The 17,992-nt window shown below is 40.9% G+C and overlaps 1 protein-coding gene across 1 annotated transcript in view; it reads left to right on the plus strand.

Annotated features, from left to right (window-relative positions):
- SMURF2 (SMAD specific E3 ubiquitin protein ligase 2) overlaps nucleotides 1-17,498 on the plus strand; it is a 60,007-nt gene extending 42,509 nt beyond the window's left edge. Inside the window, exons 8-19 of the mRNA XM_015645432.3 lie at nucleotides 342-544; nucleotides 716-800; nucleotides 2,878-3,036; nucleotides 6,795-7,005; nucleotides 8,486-8,589; nucleotides 9,352-9,466; nucleotides 9,881-10,059; nucleotides 10,493-10,630; nucleotides 10,856-10,976; nucleotides 12,280-12,481; nucleotides 13,459-13,534; nucleotides 13,806-17,498. Of these exons, the coding sequence (XP_015500918.1) occupies nucleotides 342-544; nucleotides 716-800; nucleotides 2,878-3,036; nucleotides 6,795-7,005; nucleotides 8,486-8,589; nucleotides 9,352-9,466; nucleotides 9,881-10,059; nucleotides 10,493-10,630; nucleotides 10,856-10,976; nucleotides 12,280-12,481; nucleotides 13,459-13,534; nucleotides 13,806-13,905 (1,693 nt within the window). The 3' untranslated portion in view covers nucleotides 13,906-17,498. The remainder of the gene's footprint in view (nucleotides 1-341; nucleotides 545-715; nucleotides 801-2,877; nucleotides 3,037-6,794; nucleotides 7,006-8,485; nucleotides 8,590-9,351; nucleotides 9,467-9,880; nucleotides 10,060-10,492; nucleotides 10,631-10,855; nucleotides 10,977-12,279; nucleotides 12,482-13,458; nucleotides 13,535-13,805) is intronic.
- Nucleotides 17,499-17,992: the final 494 nt, after the last annotated feature.

Raw genomic sequence — 17,992 nt, forward strand, 5'->3', positions numbered from 1 at the left:
CCTTTTCAAAGCAGCATTAAGTACAAAATCACACTGGTCAATGTTGCTCTCATGAACAGCTGTTTTTGTTCTTGCTTAACCCTTTTTCACTATCCTTGCCTAATAGCCTTCCTTAAAAATTAGAAGGAATAACAAGGCCTGATCACTTCCTCAGCCACACTTGAAGGCAAGGTGAGAAGGTTTGGAGGTCAGGAGGTTACTGGTTCCTCTGGTGAGCACAGAACAAGAGGTGTCCTGCTGGGCAGGTCACTGAGGTGTCCCCAGAGCCCAGGGTGCAGCTGTCCCCAGGTGTGTTGTGTGGCCCATATCCATCAGCACTGAGGTTTCCCTGCTGTCCCCAGGCCAGCATCTGAGTACTCGAGCCCAGGCAGGCCCCTGAGCTGCCTGGTGGATGAGAACACTCCGATCAGCGGCACCAACGGCGCGTCCTGCGGGCAGGCGGCGGATCCGCGGCTGGCCGAGAGGAGGGTCCGCTCCCAGAGGCACAGGAACTACATGAGCAGAACACACCTGCACACTCCTCCTGACCTACCTGAAGGATATGGTATGGAAATCAAGGGGGTTTATTTGTGGGGTCTCAAGAAACTGGGAAAATGGGTTGTGTTTTCTCATGTGAAAGATACTTTTCGTTCCTTAGTTGAAGGATGTCAGTCTTTGTCAGTCTTCATGCTGCATTTTTTGTTCTTACATTTATTAATTTGTCTTGATTTCACAGAGCAAAGGACAACTCAGCAAGGTCAGGTCTATTTTCTGCATACTCAAACTGGTGTGAGCACGTGGCACGATCCAAGAGTTCCTAGGTAAGAAATGATGGAAGTGCCCTTAATGTTTCAAATCAAAATCTTTTAAGCAGTAGTCTCCTCCAAGTTTTCTCTGGCTAATATTTCTGAATCTTGGCCCCTCTTATTTTAACATTCTGTTAAATTAGTCTGTCTTCCCCAATTCTTCAAGTTAGTATTGTTATGAAAAAATGGAAAACCAGGAAATAAATTACAGTAGTGTTTTGGAAACAGGTACAGTTCAGTGATTCTAGATTTCACATATGAATTAGAGCCAAGTCCAGATTTTAGTACTCTGCAACATAATGAAACAAACAGAATCTGAACACTTCCAAAAGAATTCCATCAAGATACTTCAGTGAAAACTGGGTTGGACTGAAAAAGTCAAACTGCTTTTCCTGTTGTAATTACCTCAACACTTGGGAGAAAACAAGTCCTAAGTCTTTTAAATTCCGTGTCCTTATTTACACAATATCCGTGTACATACCATTCATGAATGTACATGTGACTTTTGCTGATGTGTTTGAAAGAAGAGAATGATAATGGAAATTATTGGTTGTTTCTGATTGTCCTTTAAATAACCAAGAAATCCTGTTGTAAATGGTAATAACTCCTGTTGTAAACACTTGCCTCCTAAAGTCCACAAATGGTGGTGTGAGATTTGTGTGGTTTGAAATTGGCAGCCTGTGCTGGTGTTTGTGAGAACCAGAGGAACTCTGTCAATTGCTGCTGGTGTTCCTGTGTTCCTTCTCATGGGAATGGGTGTCCCAGGAAGGATAAAATGCCTCAAGACCACACTACATTGTTCTTTGAGTTATTCTTTTGTGACTGTTTTTTGTGTTAGAAGCTCATACCTTTCTTTGATGCAGCTTTGATGCACTGCCTGCAGAGCTGAGGCTGCAGCTGTGTAGGAAGTCAGTGACTTGTGTATTATGCAAAACCAGGCTCTAAAAGAAAAATAATATGAAGATCTAATCCTTAAGTTTGGGGTGTGATAGTTCTGTGTACAGTCTAAGTCAGCACTGCCCTGAGGTGTGGCAGCACAAACAGCAGGAGTGTCTCTGAGAACAAGAATTGTTTGCATGAGGATAGGATTTATGTCATTTCTAAGAGATACTGTATTTTGAGGCTAATAGCCATAGTCATGTAGCCAGCAAAAGCAATCCCAACAGTACAGCAGCAGTGTGTTCGTGGGGAATAGCAGCAGAAGTTCAGTCCCAGACCTTCATGTTTCCATTAGTGGCTCCTCAAGTTTTGGGAATTCCTGCAGACTGCATCTTTTAAGGCATTCCGTCCCTTGGCTCTTTCCTCCCTCAGCTCCCATCATTTTGGAAGAGCTGAGCACCTTTGGGAGGGATGCACTGGAAAGTGTGAGGGGTTTGAGGTATCAATTACATCCATGAGTAATCAGTGTACATTTTTGGAGACCAGCATTTGTTTTCAGTGAGGCTCTGGAATGAATTTACATCTTCCTAATTTCAGCAGAATTTTTCTTGAGACCTATTGAGCCACTTCTGCATTGCTCAGGGCAAAGCTGAGTCATTGTTCATCTAATCCTTGATTTGGAATAGTTTGTTAGAAAGCTGTTTGCTTCCCACAAGCTCATGGGGTTCTGGGGCAAAACAGCCAGTGCCATACATATCCCATGTGTAATTCTTCATGGAAAGTATAACTCTTCAGAAGTACAGTTTTGTTTTGTATGAGTTTCTAAAGTGTGATTCACAGCTCCTTACGTGACTAATGTTGTTTTAAAAAATGTTTTCTGTCAGAATTGGTGCAGAACCGCAATTCCATTTTGACAAATATGGCAATGGTCTTTATTTTTGTTTGAAGCCTTTATTAATTTAACAGCTGAAGTTAGTTTGTAAAAATGAGGGTTATTTGATAAGAACTTTTTTTCCCCACGGCATGTGTTCTGGGGTGTGTGTTTTTGTTGTGGTGGGCTTGTACCTTGGGAGTAGAGATTCCAGCTGAACAGATCAAGTTTCTGAAACAATACATTTTCTCAGACTTCATGGAATTGTTCTGTTACATTTACGCTTGTTTGGCTCAGAGGCCACTTGCTGAGGTATTTTTCATTTTATATTTGTTTTCACAGGGATCTTAGCAACATCAATTGTGAAGAGCTTGGTCCACTGCCTCCTGGATGGGAGATCCGAAATACAGCAACAGGCAGGGTTTATTTTGTTGACCATAACAACAGGACGACGCAGTTCACGGACCCGCGGCTCTCTGCAAACCTACACTTGGTCCTAAAGTGAGTCTGGAGCTTCTGGCACGTGTGGAGGGAAGGCAGCGACTTCGAGGGGTCCTGGCTTTGGGTCAGGATGCACTCTGCCATTCCAGGAGGCTTTAGGGAGTAGTTCTTGGGCACAGCACCAGCCTACTCTGCAGCAGAGATGGGTTGGGTTGCTCTTGAAAAAAGCCTGCAGGAGCATTTAGGCAGGAATGTGGCTGTTGTGATGCACAGGGGCAGGGAAGCAAGTGCTGTCTGGTGGGAAAGATTGGCCCATAGATTTTTTATTTCCCTAACAACAAGAGAGACACTTTGTTTACTTTATACTTTATTCAATTTTCAATTATGAAGAGCTTGTTTTAAAATAAGAAGTTGCAAATGAGCCAGTGCTGTAAAATATTGATGAGTTAGGAAAGGGTGCACAAGTGCCCAGCTATTCTCCTGGAGTAAAGGAGAAATAACTCAGCTCCTGCCTTCAGTTTCAGAGTGGGGACTAGTTGATATGTTCTCAAAATAAGGCCCCAGTAACATAACTCAGATTTATTACGAAAAGGGTAAAATAGGAACTGTGTTTTTTCTGCCTTAGTGTATTGATATCTTAATTTCATCTCACAATTTTAAAAAGAGAAGGGGAAACTCAAAAGAATTCTGGCTCGTGTTTTATTCCCTAGGCACTCATTACGCACTGGGGATTTTCTACTAAAAATGGAAACCAAAAAGCAAACAAATATTTCTTTTTTCTCTCTTACTTTTTTTCTCTCAGATGGCTTGTCTGAGGTACTTGGGAGTTTGATTCTATTGTTTCTTCTGCTAGCACCTTTTAATACTCTTGGGAAACACCTGTAAAGCGTTGAGTAGGTGTTAAGTGGACTAAACAATGAAGAGTTGGTTAGATGGAAAGCCGGGCAGCCCTGGGTGAGGAGTCAGTAGGAGGAATAGTTGTAAGGAAGTGAATCATTGGGAAGGAAAGCTGAAGGAAAGCATAATGGGAACCGAAAAGACAAAGCTGAGGAATGGAAAGTCATATCCAGGAGTCAACATGTCTTTTATGCATTACACAAAAGCTGTCTAGCCTCTACCCAATATACATTTTAACCTCACACCCCAAGAGGGAGAGGAGCCTAAATATTGAAAATAACATATTTTGTTTAGAGAAATCACTGGTTTGATGTATGGATGTTACAGGACTTTAGCAAGTTACCATCATCCAGACACTTTGGGTGCTTTTTTTTTTTTGCTTTTTTTTAGTTTAAAACTAAAAATCACTACTCATTTTAGCTGAATTGAAGTTGGTGGTTTGAAAATAAAATGATCTTGAAAAAAAATCAGCAGTGAAAGGAACATGTTCATATTTGAAACACGGAAAAGTTCCTTAAATTCATTCAGATTGAGACATTTTTACTTTGAGAATAACTTCAGACCCTCTTAGCTACAGCAGTGCAATTCTGAAACTGTAGAAAACTCAGTGAACTGGGATGTATTTGACAAACTGGTCTTCTCAGGTGGGTTTATTTTGAAATGGATTGTGGAGGACAGATAACAGAGCTACCTTTGTTAGCTGGAAAATCCAATTTGACTTTTAATTTCCAGAATCACAGAACCATTTAGCATTTATTTGAACTTAGAGTTCTCCTACAGTGTGCTGAAGTTTTTCATTTGTCCATCTGTCTTTCATTAGGAAAGGATTTCAGAAACTCACCAAATAGTGTCATCAGCAAAGTCTGCTGCCTGATAAATCATTTTTGGTGTTTATTCTTTTATTACACCAAACAGGATGTGTGAAAGTTTCCCCTGCCTTGAGCCCACCTCCTTATTTGCTCTTTAAAAAACAAACAAAAAAAGTAGTTTGCCTTAGGCCTGTCATTTTGTAAACTATCTAAGAAATAAGTTTAGACTTTGTGTGGGATGGGTGTGATAGATTTTTAGGTTCAAAGGCATGAGGAAAAGTTTACTCTCAATGCCACTGACTTTTCTATTGAGCTGAGTAAAGCCATTTATCTTCCAGTTATGACATTGTAAGTTATGAAAATAATCAGACTTGTTACCCAGTTCTGTTCTAAGACATTGACCAAGAGCTTGTGATAATTTTGATAAGTTATGGCACCTGAAAATTATTTAGTTGTATCCTTAAAGCACTGTATGGAATCAAGCATAGTCACTCAGCTGTGAAAACAAACTGAGAAATGAGATTTAATGACTTTAAGCACTGCAGATTGTTTAGCTAATACTGCACTGATTATTTTTAGTCTCATCTGAAAGATGGCATTTTATTTTTCTCCTCCTAGTACTTCCTTCTTTTGGGATGTACTGGGAGGAGAAAAGCAATGGTTTCATTTGATGCTAAATTCATGCTCACTTCAGAGATTACATTTCCTTAAAGAATGACCCTGTTTAGCTTTGTGCTTGGGGGAACTGCAACTTTTTACCCTTAAAGGTGGTTTGGAGTTACATACACTTTAGTATGTAAATATGGCTCTAAATATGCTAATTTAATATATAAATATGGCCTTCTCTGGTAGTCCTGTACAAGGAATATTTTCACATAGTCTTCCTTATGGAATTAGAAATTTCAGAGGATAGGAAAAGGATTTTGCTTTAATTTGTGTATCAAGTAAATACAGTTTCAATGAGTTCATATTTAAAACTAATCAGAAGTGAAAATTACCATGCACATGGCACAAATGACATAGAGCCACATTCTGGAACCACAGCCTGTGTCTGTCTAAATTACTACAATGATTTGTATTTTTCTGGGTGTCCCTGTGGAAAAGTCTGAAGGTGAATTTTGGTTGGCTAGGAGAGTTTTCTACTAGGCCTTGTCCAAAACAGACAATTGGCTGAAATTATAAGACACATTAAAATTGTTTGGTTGCATCTAATATATTTTGATCTTTGATATTTAAAAAAAACAAACTAGCTTTCCACTGGAAAACATTCTGAATTGTAATGTTTCTTATGTATCCAGTAAATGTAGGATATTCTCATGTACTCCACAGAGAGATGATATTCTTAGGCTTTAAAAATACAATTTTTATCCCGTGTTGCTTGGGAATGCCATACTAAAAAGCTATAAAAATACCCACTCACTGTGTACAAGAAATGACACAGAGAGAACATCTCTGCAACATGATCCATTTACTTTTCCTAGTAAGAAGTCAGATTTACAAAATCTCTTAGAATTGCTAGTAAAAATACTTGTTTATCTGTGCCAATTAGTTCCATGTGAACTCCCACATTCCTGTGGTCCAGACTAGGCCAGGTACAAGGGACAAAGTCCTTGCCAAGCTGCCAGTACAAACATCTTTTTGTAAGCTTACTCTTTTCCAGACAAGCCATTTAAAACAGACTATGGTATTGACTGTAGATTAGAGGCCGAGTGTTTGGCAGATCCCTGAATTTTAAAATGGAGGAAGGGAAAACACGCAAAGGAAATATGGAAATGGTCTCTGAGAAATTCAGTGTCAGCAGCTTAGTAGTAAAATTGTATGGATAATACCTTATTGTATGTGCTGTAACCTTTTGCATACTTTGTAGAGTAGCACTAATAGAAATAACAAGCCCTTAAAACAACTGATAGTTGCCAAGAAAGACAGACCCATATGTCTTTGGTCAGGAAAGGATCTCTCTGAATTTATTCTTTACTGGCCCCAGACGTTTTCAGCATAATCACAGTAATAATCACAGTAAATTGAAAGCAGTTTAGGTAGAAAGCCTGAACGTTTAAGAGGAGAGCAGGGGATGGATGAACGGGTCTCTGAGGCAGCTGTGTGTGTTTGCAGCCGGCAGAACCAGCTCAAGGACCAGCAGCACCAGCAGCAGCAGCAGGTGGTGTCCCTGTGCCAGCTCCCGGACGAGGCCGAGTGCCTGACGGTGCCGCGCTACAAGCGGGACCTGGTGCAGAAGCTGAAGATCCTGCGGCAGGAGCTGTCCCAGCAGCAGCCTCAGGCTGGCCACTGTCGGATTGAGGTCTCCAGGGAGGAGATTTTTGAGGTAACTTGAGATTTCGACCTGTTTCTTAACAGGGGTGGAAGGGGAGGGGGTTGTTCACTTAGATGGAGCCTCAAAGGCTGCAGTTAAAACTGGGATTTTACCATGGTGAAGAGGAAGCATTCCAGGGGGATACCGAGACACATGTAATTGAAGTAGATGCATTTACTCTGTAGAGATGAACTAAATCAAGGAAAACTTTCTCTGTGGCTGGAGGTGTGCAGGGACTCTAAATTCCCCTGTGTCAGGGACTGGGGAAGGAATCTGAGCACTTCATGTATCTGTAGATCCTGTCTCATTTCTTGTATTTGAGGAGCTGATGACTGCTTTAGAGGGGATGTTACAAATACAACTCTAAAGCATTATTAGTGATCTTTGATACAGTGTAACTTAAGTAAAACTATTGCAGAATAGGATTCTTCTTCAGAGTTTGGATTTATCATTGATCTGAATTCTCCCTCCAGAATCAGACTGGTTTTACAAACTGTCTGGGCTTCTGAATGGCCAGAGATGCCCACATCTCTGCATTCTGTTTTGGGACATGATTCAGCAAAATCATTCTGTTGACTTGACTGAACACAGTTATAATTCATTGGCCTTTTCTGGAGAACAGTTTGTCCTTTTGAGGACTTTCACCCATCCCACCCATCCCTGTTGCATTTTTACCCCACCCACAAATTTGATCACCCCACTGTGTTGTCACAGTTTTTCCCAGCCAAGAAAGATTTGTGTTGGTCTTCCCTTTGAAGAATCAGTTTGTAAGATCAGTTTGTCAGATCAGTTTGTAAGCAGCTGAAAGAGGAAGGGAGGGAAGGCTACAGGATTATTGTGTTCTTGTTCAGTCCAGTGTATTGGGTCTCAACACACTCACCTGCCTCATGTCCTGTAGAGACAAAGCTTGGGGCTGAAACTGGACATAAATAAAACCCAGACTTTGCTTTTTTCTCTAATTCCTTAGCATTTGTTCTGCCTTTCAGCTTGCTTTCTGTGTTTCCTTGGTGAACTCTTAATGACAAAGGAATAATCCTGTGGATTTACTGGGATGGCATTGCTGATACCATTCTTAAGGTGCTTCTTGAAGGCTGGCACGTGTGTTTTACCCAGAGTACAAGCTCCACTGCTGGCTTTTCAGGCTGCAAAAACCACAAGCCCTTATGGAAAACAAAAGGAGTTTACTGACACAATTTTTTTATAACTTATGTGAGAATGAGGGAGAAATTTCTGGTCACTGTTCACCCCTGGAAATTTAATGGGAGGTGGTTCCTTCTCATCTTCTCATCATTTTATTTGACGTTATCATAATTGGAGAAAACAAAGAACAATCTGTGATCTCAGAAACTGATGAAAATCTGGAAATATAATGTCTGCTTTTAGAGTGTTCCCTTTGGACTTGGGGTCTGGGACTCCCTTCATCTCCAATACACAGCAGCAGCTTTTACTCTGTAAACAGCAGTTAATAAAAGGAAGTGTTGTGTGTTTACAGGAATCCTACAGGCAAGTCATGAAGATGAGGCCAAAGGACCTATGGAAACGATTAATGATAAAATTTCGTGGGGAGGAAGGCCTTGATTATGGAGGTGTTGCCAGGTAAACAGTGGCTCCTGTGTCTCTTCCCTGCACCCAACCCTGCCAACCACCCCTGTGCTTTGAATCCTGAACCAGCCCAGTGTCAGCCCTGCTTCTTTTACATGATTCTTATTTATATTTATTTCTGTAGCAGATTAAATGTTAGAATAATATATGGCTTTAGGTAGTATTTTAAAAGAAAAGCTGTATCAAAAAAGAACTCATTTATTGGAAATAAAACACAAGTTACACATCATATCAAACATCTATCATATGTGAGAGGTTTTGGTATCTATTGAAATTGACATATTTTTCTTTGGTTAGTGAAGTTTGAGTAGCTGAGAATATATACCATTAAATACTTGGCTTTATGGCACAGTTTTAAACAAAAAATATGCTTTATTGCAAACTGTCACTGCTGTTTGAAGTGACAGACTTCAGTCTGTCAATAGGTTGAGGTTATTTTTCCCTTATAAAAAAATGACATGCCCAATTCTCAGACCATTATTTACTGATTTGTGAACACATAATTAAAACTTAACCTGAAGAAAAATCTTGGAAAGATTAGGAAAATCTTGGAAATCCAGCAGCTGTCAGGTGTTGTGTGGTTACTGAGCCAGTAAAAATAATTCTGATTTCACCCATTTCTCAGCATGTTCAGAGATAACTTTCTTCACGTTTATGTTTACTAGTAAGATTTAAAAAATCAGATTATTTTGAAAAGATTCTCAGGGTAGGAATGCATTTGTCTGTAGTGTGCCAATAAATGATTTTATTTTCTAGGGAGTGGCTGTACCTGTTGTCCCATGAAATGCTGAATCCATACTATGGGCTCTTCCAGTATTCCCGAGATGATATCTACACCCTGCAAATCAACCCTGACTCCGCTGTCAACCCGGTAGGGCTGGTGCTGTGTGCTGATTTACAAATCAGTGTTTTCTGACCAGAAATCAAACACACACCTAGGGGGGGTCCAACACTCACAAGCCAAATGCTTAAAATTGGTGATGCTGGACACTGAAGTTGAAGTTTCTTTTTGTTCTTTGATCAAAGAAATGTCTCAAATGTGTTCTTACTTTTCTGTCAGATGTCAATTTATATTTCCTTTGGGAGAAATTCCATTTATGTTGGTTATTACTTGTAAGACTCCTGGACTTGAAGTCAAGTGCTCTGTGTGCCGTGCATGAAAACAAAACCTCAGCATAGGGTTTGGGCTTGGGGTTTTCTTCTTTTCTGGGTGTTGAAATTTTGTCTCATGCTCAGCAGTGGGGGTCTTATTTATCTGAATGGCCTTGTCTGTGCTCTGTTCCAGGAACACTTGTCCTATTTCCACTTTGTGGGCCGGATCATGGGGATGGCTGTGTTCCATGGGCACTACATTGACGGGGGCTTCACGTTGCCTTTCTACAAGCAGTTGCTTGGGAAGCCAATTACTTTGGATGACATGGAATTGGTTGACCCTGATCTCCATAACAGCTTAGTTTGGATACTGTATGTACTCTGTAGGGTACCTGTCATGGGGTAGATGTTAGAATGCTGTTTCTGTTATGTCATAATAGTCCTAAATCCTGGAAATAAGGTCTATTTTGATCTCCTCCTCAGGCAGATTTAAGAAATACCTTTCTTGCACAGTTCAGCTTCTTTAAGGCTGAAAATGCTAAGCTACTCAAATTTGGGGGGAGGTTTGTGGAGTTCATATTAATTTATTAATTTTACCTATTGTTAACAGTAACAGGTTATTAAAATATAACATTGAAACTTTGATAAAGATTTTAAAATGTAACATAGTAAAAGTGTATGTTTACCTTCTGCTTCCAGGCAGGACTTTGAAATGCCATTGAAAAATGAAATTGTGCTTCTGTCAGATAGAATATATTTGCAGAATATGTTTTCCCTCAGTCATTTGCTGCTTTCTTTGCACCAGTGAGAACGACATCACCGGGGTCCTGGACCACACGTTCTGTGTGGAACACAACGCCTACGGGGAGATCATTCAGCACGAGCTGAAACCCAATGGCAAAAGCATCCCCGTGACAGAGGAGAACAAAAAGGAATATGTCAGGTACATCAGCTGCTTTTTCCAGGGTTCTTTTTCTATTTCCTAAGGTGGGAGGGAACCGTTACTTGTTGAAATAATTGTCACTGTCGTGCTGTTGGGTTTTTCTGCGGGGTTGTGCAGTGCTCTGGTGTAATCCTGTCAGTGGGGCTGTGTTTTAGGGCTGGATAAATTGCAGGTGTATTGTATTTGAGTACATCCTCCACAAACCCAATTTGCACTTGCTTGCAGACTTTATGTGAACTGGCGGTTTTTACGAGGAATTGAAGCTCAATTCCTGGCGCTCCAGAAGGGATTTAATGAAGTAATCCCACAACATCTGCTGAAGACATTTGATGAGAAGGAGTTAGAGGTCAGTGCACCACAAGTGTAACACGGGGCTGTGTCCTGGCAATCCCAGTGTGCTCTGACCTGGGAGAGGGGCAGGGTGAGGGCTGAGCAGCTCAGGGGGCACTGAGCCTGTGTGTGCCTCCCATGAGAGCTGTGGCAGTGTTCCTGGAGGTGACAGCCCACAACAACTGCACAAGTGGCTGCAGCCCCTCTCCTTTAGCTCAAATCCCTCTGAGCCTTCTGTGGACCTGCAGTGACCTCGGGCTGTGTCCCTGCTCCAGCAGAATCCTGGTGCAGAGTTCCCACAGGGCAGTTTCCTCATGTGAAATTCAATGCTGCCAGAACAGTCTGGCACTCCCTCCCAGCCCTTGGTGCACTGCCCTGACTGGTGTCAGGCACCTGGGGTTTGGCAGAGCTCGGTTTTGCCAGACTCCTTTGGCCCCATAAATCCAGCAGAAGGAAAGGTGCTGTCACAAATGAGTGTGCTACTCATGTCAGGATCAGCATCCAAACTATATCCTCTGGAGCCAAATCCGTAGATCCCAAGCTTGCTTTAAACTGAAATGTAATTGCTGAGGGGAGGGGTTTGCCATGTAAAATGGTCACAGGTAAATTATTCACTTCTGCTTCTGATCCCTGGGCTGGAACGTGGTGATTGCTCCTGCTTTATCCTGAATATTCTCAGTCCCAGCAGTGAGCCAGCCATGCTGCTAACCCAGCTGTAGAATTTTGCAGCTGTAGAATAAGAAAGGGGAAGGTCCAGTGTTCTTAGTCATGAAAATGTTTTCAGAATTATGATGACATCCCCACTGAGCTTAACCCGATCCATTGTGGATCTCCCTTCAGGAGCACTGAAGGCTCAGTGTCAGGAAAGGCTGCTCTGTCTTTTGTGTGTTATCACAGGAATAAGATTCCTTTTGTGGGTCCAGAGCTGGACCAGCCAAACTACACCCTGGGCCATGCTCCTGAAAGAAATATTGAGGTCAAATGTGAATTATTCCTGCACTGTCATGCAGGGCTGGAATCTGTGCTCCTGTTTAACTGACAGGTCAAGGCCCTTTTGTCTGAGCTTGAAATGGTTGTTTGGGTTCTTTTGAATTTGAATTGAGACCATTTGAAAAATGGTTTGTGTACAGAGGTAAAATTTAAAAACCGAGAAAGATATATTTCTGCATTTCTTAGTATGAGGGAAAAGTTAAAATTTGCCTTTGGTATAAAATCTGTCCATTTTTCACAATAATTTCTTCATAATTCATCTGGCTCCAAACCTTTTTCTATAGTGATCAATGATGAAATGATATAATAAATCTATTTTAAATTTACAGCTCATTATTTGTGGACTGGGAAAAATTGATGTTAATGACTGGAAGGCAAATACCAGGTTAAAACACTGTACCCCGGACAGCAACATCGTGAAATGGTTCTGGAAAGCTGTGGAGCTCTTCGATGAGGAGAGGAGGGCGCGGCTGCTCCAGTTCGTGACCGGCTCCTCTCGGGTGCCTCTGCAGGGCTTCAAGGCACTGCAAGGTAACAGCGCGGGTGTCTGTGCTGGGAGCGGGCATCAGCTGGAAATGAGGCTGCGAGCTGCACTGTGACTTGGAAAGCACGATTTTAATGGTCTGATTACAATCACAAATAGTTCTTTTTTGTGTGTTTGGTACCTTCTTATGCAGGTGCAAATGGCTCTTTTGTTTCAGTTCTGCACTTCCTCCTCCGGCAGGAGGTTCTGATCAGCTCAGGTCTTAGAGGGGTTCCAGAAGCCAGGCTTTTAATTCCTAACTTTTACAAGCTCTCATCAGTTGCACAGCTCTGGGGGTTCTTTTAGACCGAAATGCACTAACACAGCTCAAACTCAGACTCTTATTTAACAGCAGAGTCCCCATGAGGAACACTGACCCCCTGAATTATATTTTTAATGGCTGCTCAGACCAGGATTCCAGTTCTGCTCATGTTGGGATATTTGTAACCTCTTTATCCTTTGTGGCATCTTCAGTGCACACCAAGTCTTAAGGATGGCTGTGCTGCAGTCTTTTTTCCTTAGCAGAGACATTAAGGGGATTTCTAGTAGTCTGATTAATTTAATAAAATTATAAGGAATTGACATTGTGACTCAGTGGGATTTCAGTGGAACTGCCCGCTGTTCAAGACCTGTTATAGAACAGGGATAGGTACAGCTGTTTGTTATGTAGAAGGGGTGAGAGAAGATAAATTAAAACCTGTTAGGATTATGCAGTACACTGTGTGAAAAAGGTGATTTATTCTTCCTTATCAATGCCTTTTTCCTTATTTTTCCATGGTTTAAATAACTGCAGGGCTCTCTGGGTGGGCAGAGGAGGAGTCTGTCCCACAGCCACTGGGACTTCGCAGTTTTTTCTGCTTGTTTATGATTTTGTCTTTCTTGGTGCAGAGCTTCTCTTTGTATTTTAGTTGCTCTCTTGTTGCAGTGCAACAAAGACATTTCATGTTATTCCACACAGTAGTAGAGATCTCCTCTGGATTTTCAGGTGCTGCCGGCCCACGACTCTTCACAATACACCAGATTGATGCCAGCACTAATAATTTGCCGAAAGCTCATACCTGGTAAGACTTTTTCAGTTCTCTGTTGTGACCCTTAGCTTAAAGAACAATCTGCTGCCAGAGTGTTTGGAGCAGTCTTATTTATTTTGTCTTTTATGACATAATCAAAGCTATCCCTTAGGGAGCAGCAGTGGTGTGAAAACTGGAGATGGGTTTTGTTTAATGGAGCTGCGTGGCCTCCTTAAGCCTTGCTGGCACCATTTGCAGCTCAGTGAGGTGTGACAAACCTGGCAGTGATGGTTGGAGAGCTGAAACCTCTCTGTTTCCCTCCCAGCTTCAACAGGATCGACATTCCCGCGTACGAGAGCTACGAGAAGCTCTACGAGAAGCTGCTCACGGCCATCGAGGAGACCTGTGGCTTTGCTGTGGAATGACCCTCCCAGCCTCTCCCAGACTCTATTTATACTCCTGTCAGCCAGAAAGCCCTTCCTTCCCTCAGCCGAGACTCAAGAAATGCTTGAAATACAGGAAACTTTCCCTTTTCTACACTAGGACACTGGGAGGGAAAGGACAACTTTTGGATTTTTTTTTTTAATTTTTTAAATTTTTTATTTCAAGAAAATAGGTTCTGTGGTTCCTGCCATAGGATCATTCAGCTGCTATTAAAAACTAATATCTTGAACATACAGAATGCTGACTTTTCCTACATTTCAACAGTTAAGCAGTATTCTATACTTAAAGACTACTACTATTTTTGTAAGAGGTAATCTATTATATTTGCCTACCTGATTTCTATTCTCAGATACCAAGACACAACTTCAGCAGTCGGTACAAGTCACGTTTCAGCCTGTTTTAAATGTATGATACTGAACAGCATCTATACCTGCTATTTTTGGAAAAAAAATATTTTGGATTATTCTAACTTTGCATAAAATTGGCTGAAAGAATCATTAATCTTTTTAATGAAAGCCACTTACATGTTAACTGCATTTTCTTATAGTAAACCATTATATTCTGCAATGTAAATTCCAGGTAAATGTTGCCACAGGGGCTTTTTTTATATTTTTCAAGCAGGAATTCCAAATATGACGTTTTGGGGTCCTATTTATATCATTTGTCAGATTCCTCCAGCAGAATTTCTAGCGAGTGACACAGACTGTATTTGGTACAGTCCTTGTGTTTACACATGGAATAACCTTTTCTTAATGAACAGTAGATGTTTTGTTGTTTTTTTTTAAACAGCATTTTTCTAACAAGTCTGTCAAGAGTATTTTTTGTTGCTTTTGACCTTAAATTGAAACACTGCATTTTTCAGCTGTTGAAGCACTGATGGGCTTTGTCAGCAGAAGCCTGTCAGCAGTTTGTTCCTGAATCCATCCTGTCCAGACAACCAAAGTTTGTTTGAATGCAGCCAAATCATATTCTATATTTGTTGATGCTAAAGATTTATCAGGTAAAACATGTTGTAATCTTTGTCCAGCTGCTCATGACACGTGGGTTTAAGTTACAACTAAGGAAAAATGGTGTATTGACTGAAATATGTGTAATGTGCTTTGGAAATGAGGTTGTAAGAGCACATAATTTATTGATTGTAGGGATGGAAGTAAGTATATATATGATTTATAGCATGGGTTGATCTCTTCAAAGGGGAATAAAATGCACTACCAGTAGAGGGAACTGAACTTTGACGTTAGTTTGGAAATTCTCAGTTGAGATCTGTCTGATCTGCTCGTGGTGTGTGGATAAATCAGGCTGCTTCAGAGACATTCTCCTCTCAGCCATGAGAATATTTGGAATAAGTAGCAGGTTTTTTCCAATCAGTGTTGTGTTTTTGTAACTTAGGTTACAATTAATCATCAAATCTGCACTATTTTTTCACTGCCAATGAGAAGAAAGTCAAAGGTATTGAAAATGCTAAAGGGATGGGATGTAACCAGCTGTTCCATGTTTGCAGTGTAAGTCACAGTGAAGCAGCTCATTTGCTGTCTGTTCTGTGGAGCTTGAACTAAGTTTTGCTCTGCCAAGTCTGACTGCCACAGTGAGTAAACTACTACTGGATGTTGTGTGTTAGAATAGTGGGCAAGGGACTGCTTTTATAGAATTGTGGTGAGAATCTGGTGAGCCAAATCCACATGTTGGTTTATTTTTTTTGTACAGCTGTTGCTGGCAGGTTTGTTTCAAGAGACTCGCTTCCCTTTCTGGGCTGGCTGCAGGATGAGGCAAGTTAGGGATGTAAACAGAAAGCCAAGAGACTTGCTGGGACAGCCAGGTTTGAAATACATCAGAGCCTTTTTATTTCAGTGGACTCTTGCACTCCTATTGAAGGGTTGGTACTTTTGCATCCATGCTGGGCTCCCCAGTTCAGGGCCTTCAGGTCACTCTGTCCCCATGGGAAGCTGCCCTGTGCCTGTGCAGCTCTGGGGGAGCACAGCAGGTTCTTGCCCAGAATTTGTCACTCAAAGTGCTGCCTGTGGCTGGGGCCACAGCTCCAGCCCCACCCAAAGCCTCTGCTTTGGTCTGAGTGGTGTGAGTGACTGTTGCAGAGGTTTTACAGACAGGTTCTTGTGACTGTTCACATATGAGTGTCATAGAACTCATAGAAGTGTGTTTTTTAGGTTTTTTTTTATCCCCCTGTCCTTGCCCAGGCTGTGGCCGCAGCCTCCCTGGTCATGGAACATGGCAAATTTAAAATCTGGCTGGTGCATTTGTTGAATGCATAGTTTTGGTTACCTTGCTGTCATAAAAGCATCTTTGAGGAGGGAGGAGATGAGCTCTGCAGAAAAGAGACCCAAGATCAGCTGATAATTACATTCATTTTCACAGCAGCCTTAGCAGTACATCTGTTTTTCTACCAAACATTTTGGTATGGCATTGAGAATTTTTTTTAATTGCCACAGATATTGTAAATTTAATATATTAAAGGCAAAACTATACAAATCTGCATTGAACTTTCCATAGCTGACAGATGAGGAGGAATATACCAAGTATTTTGAGTGCCTTTCTACCTTCATAAAGACTGAGAGCTTTAACTAAAGCACCTCATCACCCAGTCAGATGTTTATCTGAAAGTGGTAAAGGTTGATTCCTTTCCAAAATTTTGTTTCAAGAACATGTCAGCTACTTTCCCCTCAAAAAGGTGCTAAGCCTAATATTGCATTTTAACCTTGGACTTTCACCCCATGATTAATGTGAATATTTATTTCAATGTGTCCCTCTTACTGGGTTTTACTTTATCCAGTCTTTAGTTGTTTTAGAGAGATGTCACATCATGGTTTTATGCTGTTGCTTTTCATTATGAATGTTTAATTATGAACAGTGACTTTTGTAGATTTCAAATATACAGTTCACAGTTGAGTTTCAGAGGATTTAATTTCTCGGTGTAAAGAGTTTAGTAATGGTGCTTTGTACAGTATGTATTCTAATTTTTTTTTTGCACATAGGTTCAGTTTCCCTAAACTGATTTATTTGTACCAAATTTTTGTGTTGTACTAAAGTCCAGAGCACAGAAGCTGTTTTGAAATTCCTGTTCTACAACACTACATCTGTACTGAACTCCTGGTGTGTTTAAAAGGCTGCATTGATGGAAGTACAAGCTTTGCTCCTCTGTCACAGCACCATCCTCCAGCTCAATGTAGCATCTTTTTAAACAGCACCACACAGTTAACAGGTGCCATTGTTGTACTTTACACTATGTAGTAGGTTCCTGGCTCTACACATCCTCAGAACCTTGTCTGTAGTTGTAATTAGTTTATACATGTGTAATTACTCCTCCACAAACTGACAGTTCTTAGTTTATCATTTCCATTGTATTTATTACAGAGTGTTTTAGCGTTGCTATCATTGTATTTTCACCCAGCTGTTACATGAGCTTTAACAAAAAAAAAAAATCTGTATAAAACGGTTTTTAAGTACTTAATGTATGTACCCATGCAGAAGTTGAGCAATAAATTGTATGCTGTTTGCACTGTCACAGCATCAATGGTTTTAAAAGTTTTAAGTTGTTCTTAATTAAATCTTTAAGATGTAACCATGTCATTGTTAAGTAACTCAACTTTGTTTCAGGAGAAAAATACTTGAAACTTGATGACTTTCTACATGCTGTTACCTACAGTGAGGAGTGTGCTGAATGTTCTAGTCAAACACAGCAGGTCTTACTTCTGGCTCTCAGGTACTGGCATGTCTTGGCAAGGATTTTATCTCAGCATTAGTGAGCAGATGTCTCCTCTCAACAGCAGCACACTTGAGGGAAATAAAGGCAAATTTGGTAAAGACTCATTAAATTTCATCAACTTAGCTGGTAAATACTGTCCCTTAAAGGCTTCAAGTTAGCAATTCCCTGAAATTAGCATTACAGCAATTCCTTGAAAAGATTTGGATATGTCAGGCTTTTGTGGAGAGGTTTTGGTGTGTTTTTTGGGTCTGTCTTTTTGCAGTAAGGTAGCTCATGCTGTGACAGCTGGCTGCTTTGTTTAATCTGTAAAAGAAGCTCCTTCAGAGCTGTTTTTTTTTTGTTTAAGCTCT

This window comes from Parus major, chromosome 18 (genome assembly GCF_001522545.3).
Source record: "Parus major isolate Abel chromosome 18, Parus_major1.1, whole genome shotgun sequence".
Classification (NCBI taxonomy): Eukaryota; Metazoa; Chordata; class Aves; order Passeriformes; family Paridae; genus Parus; species Parus major.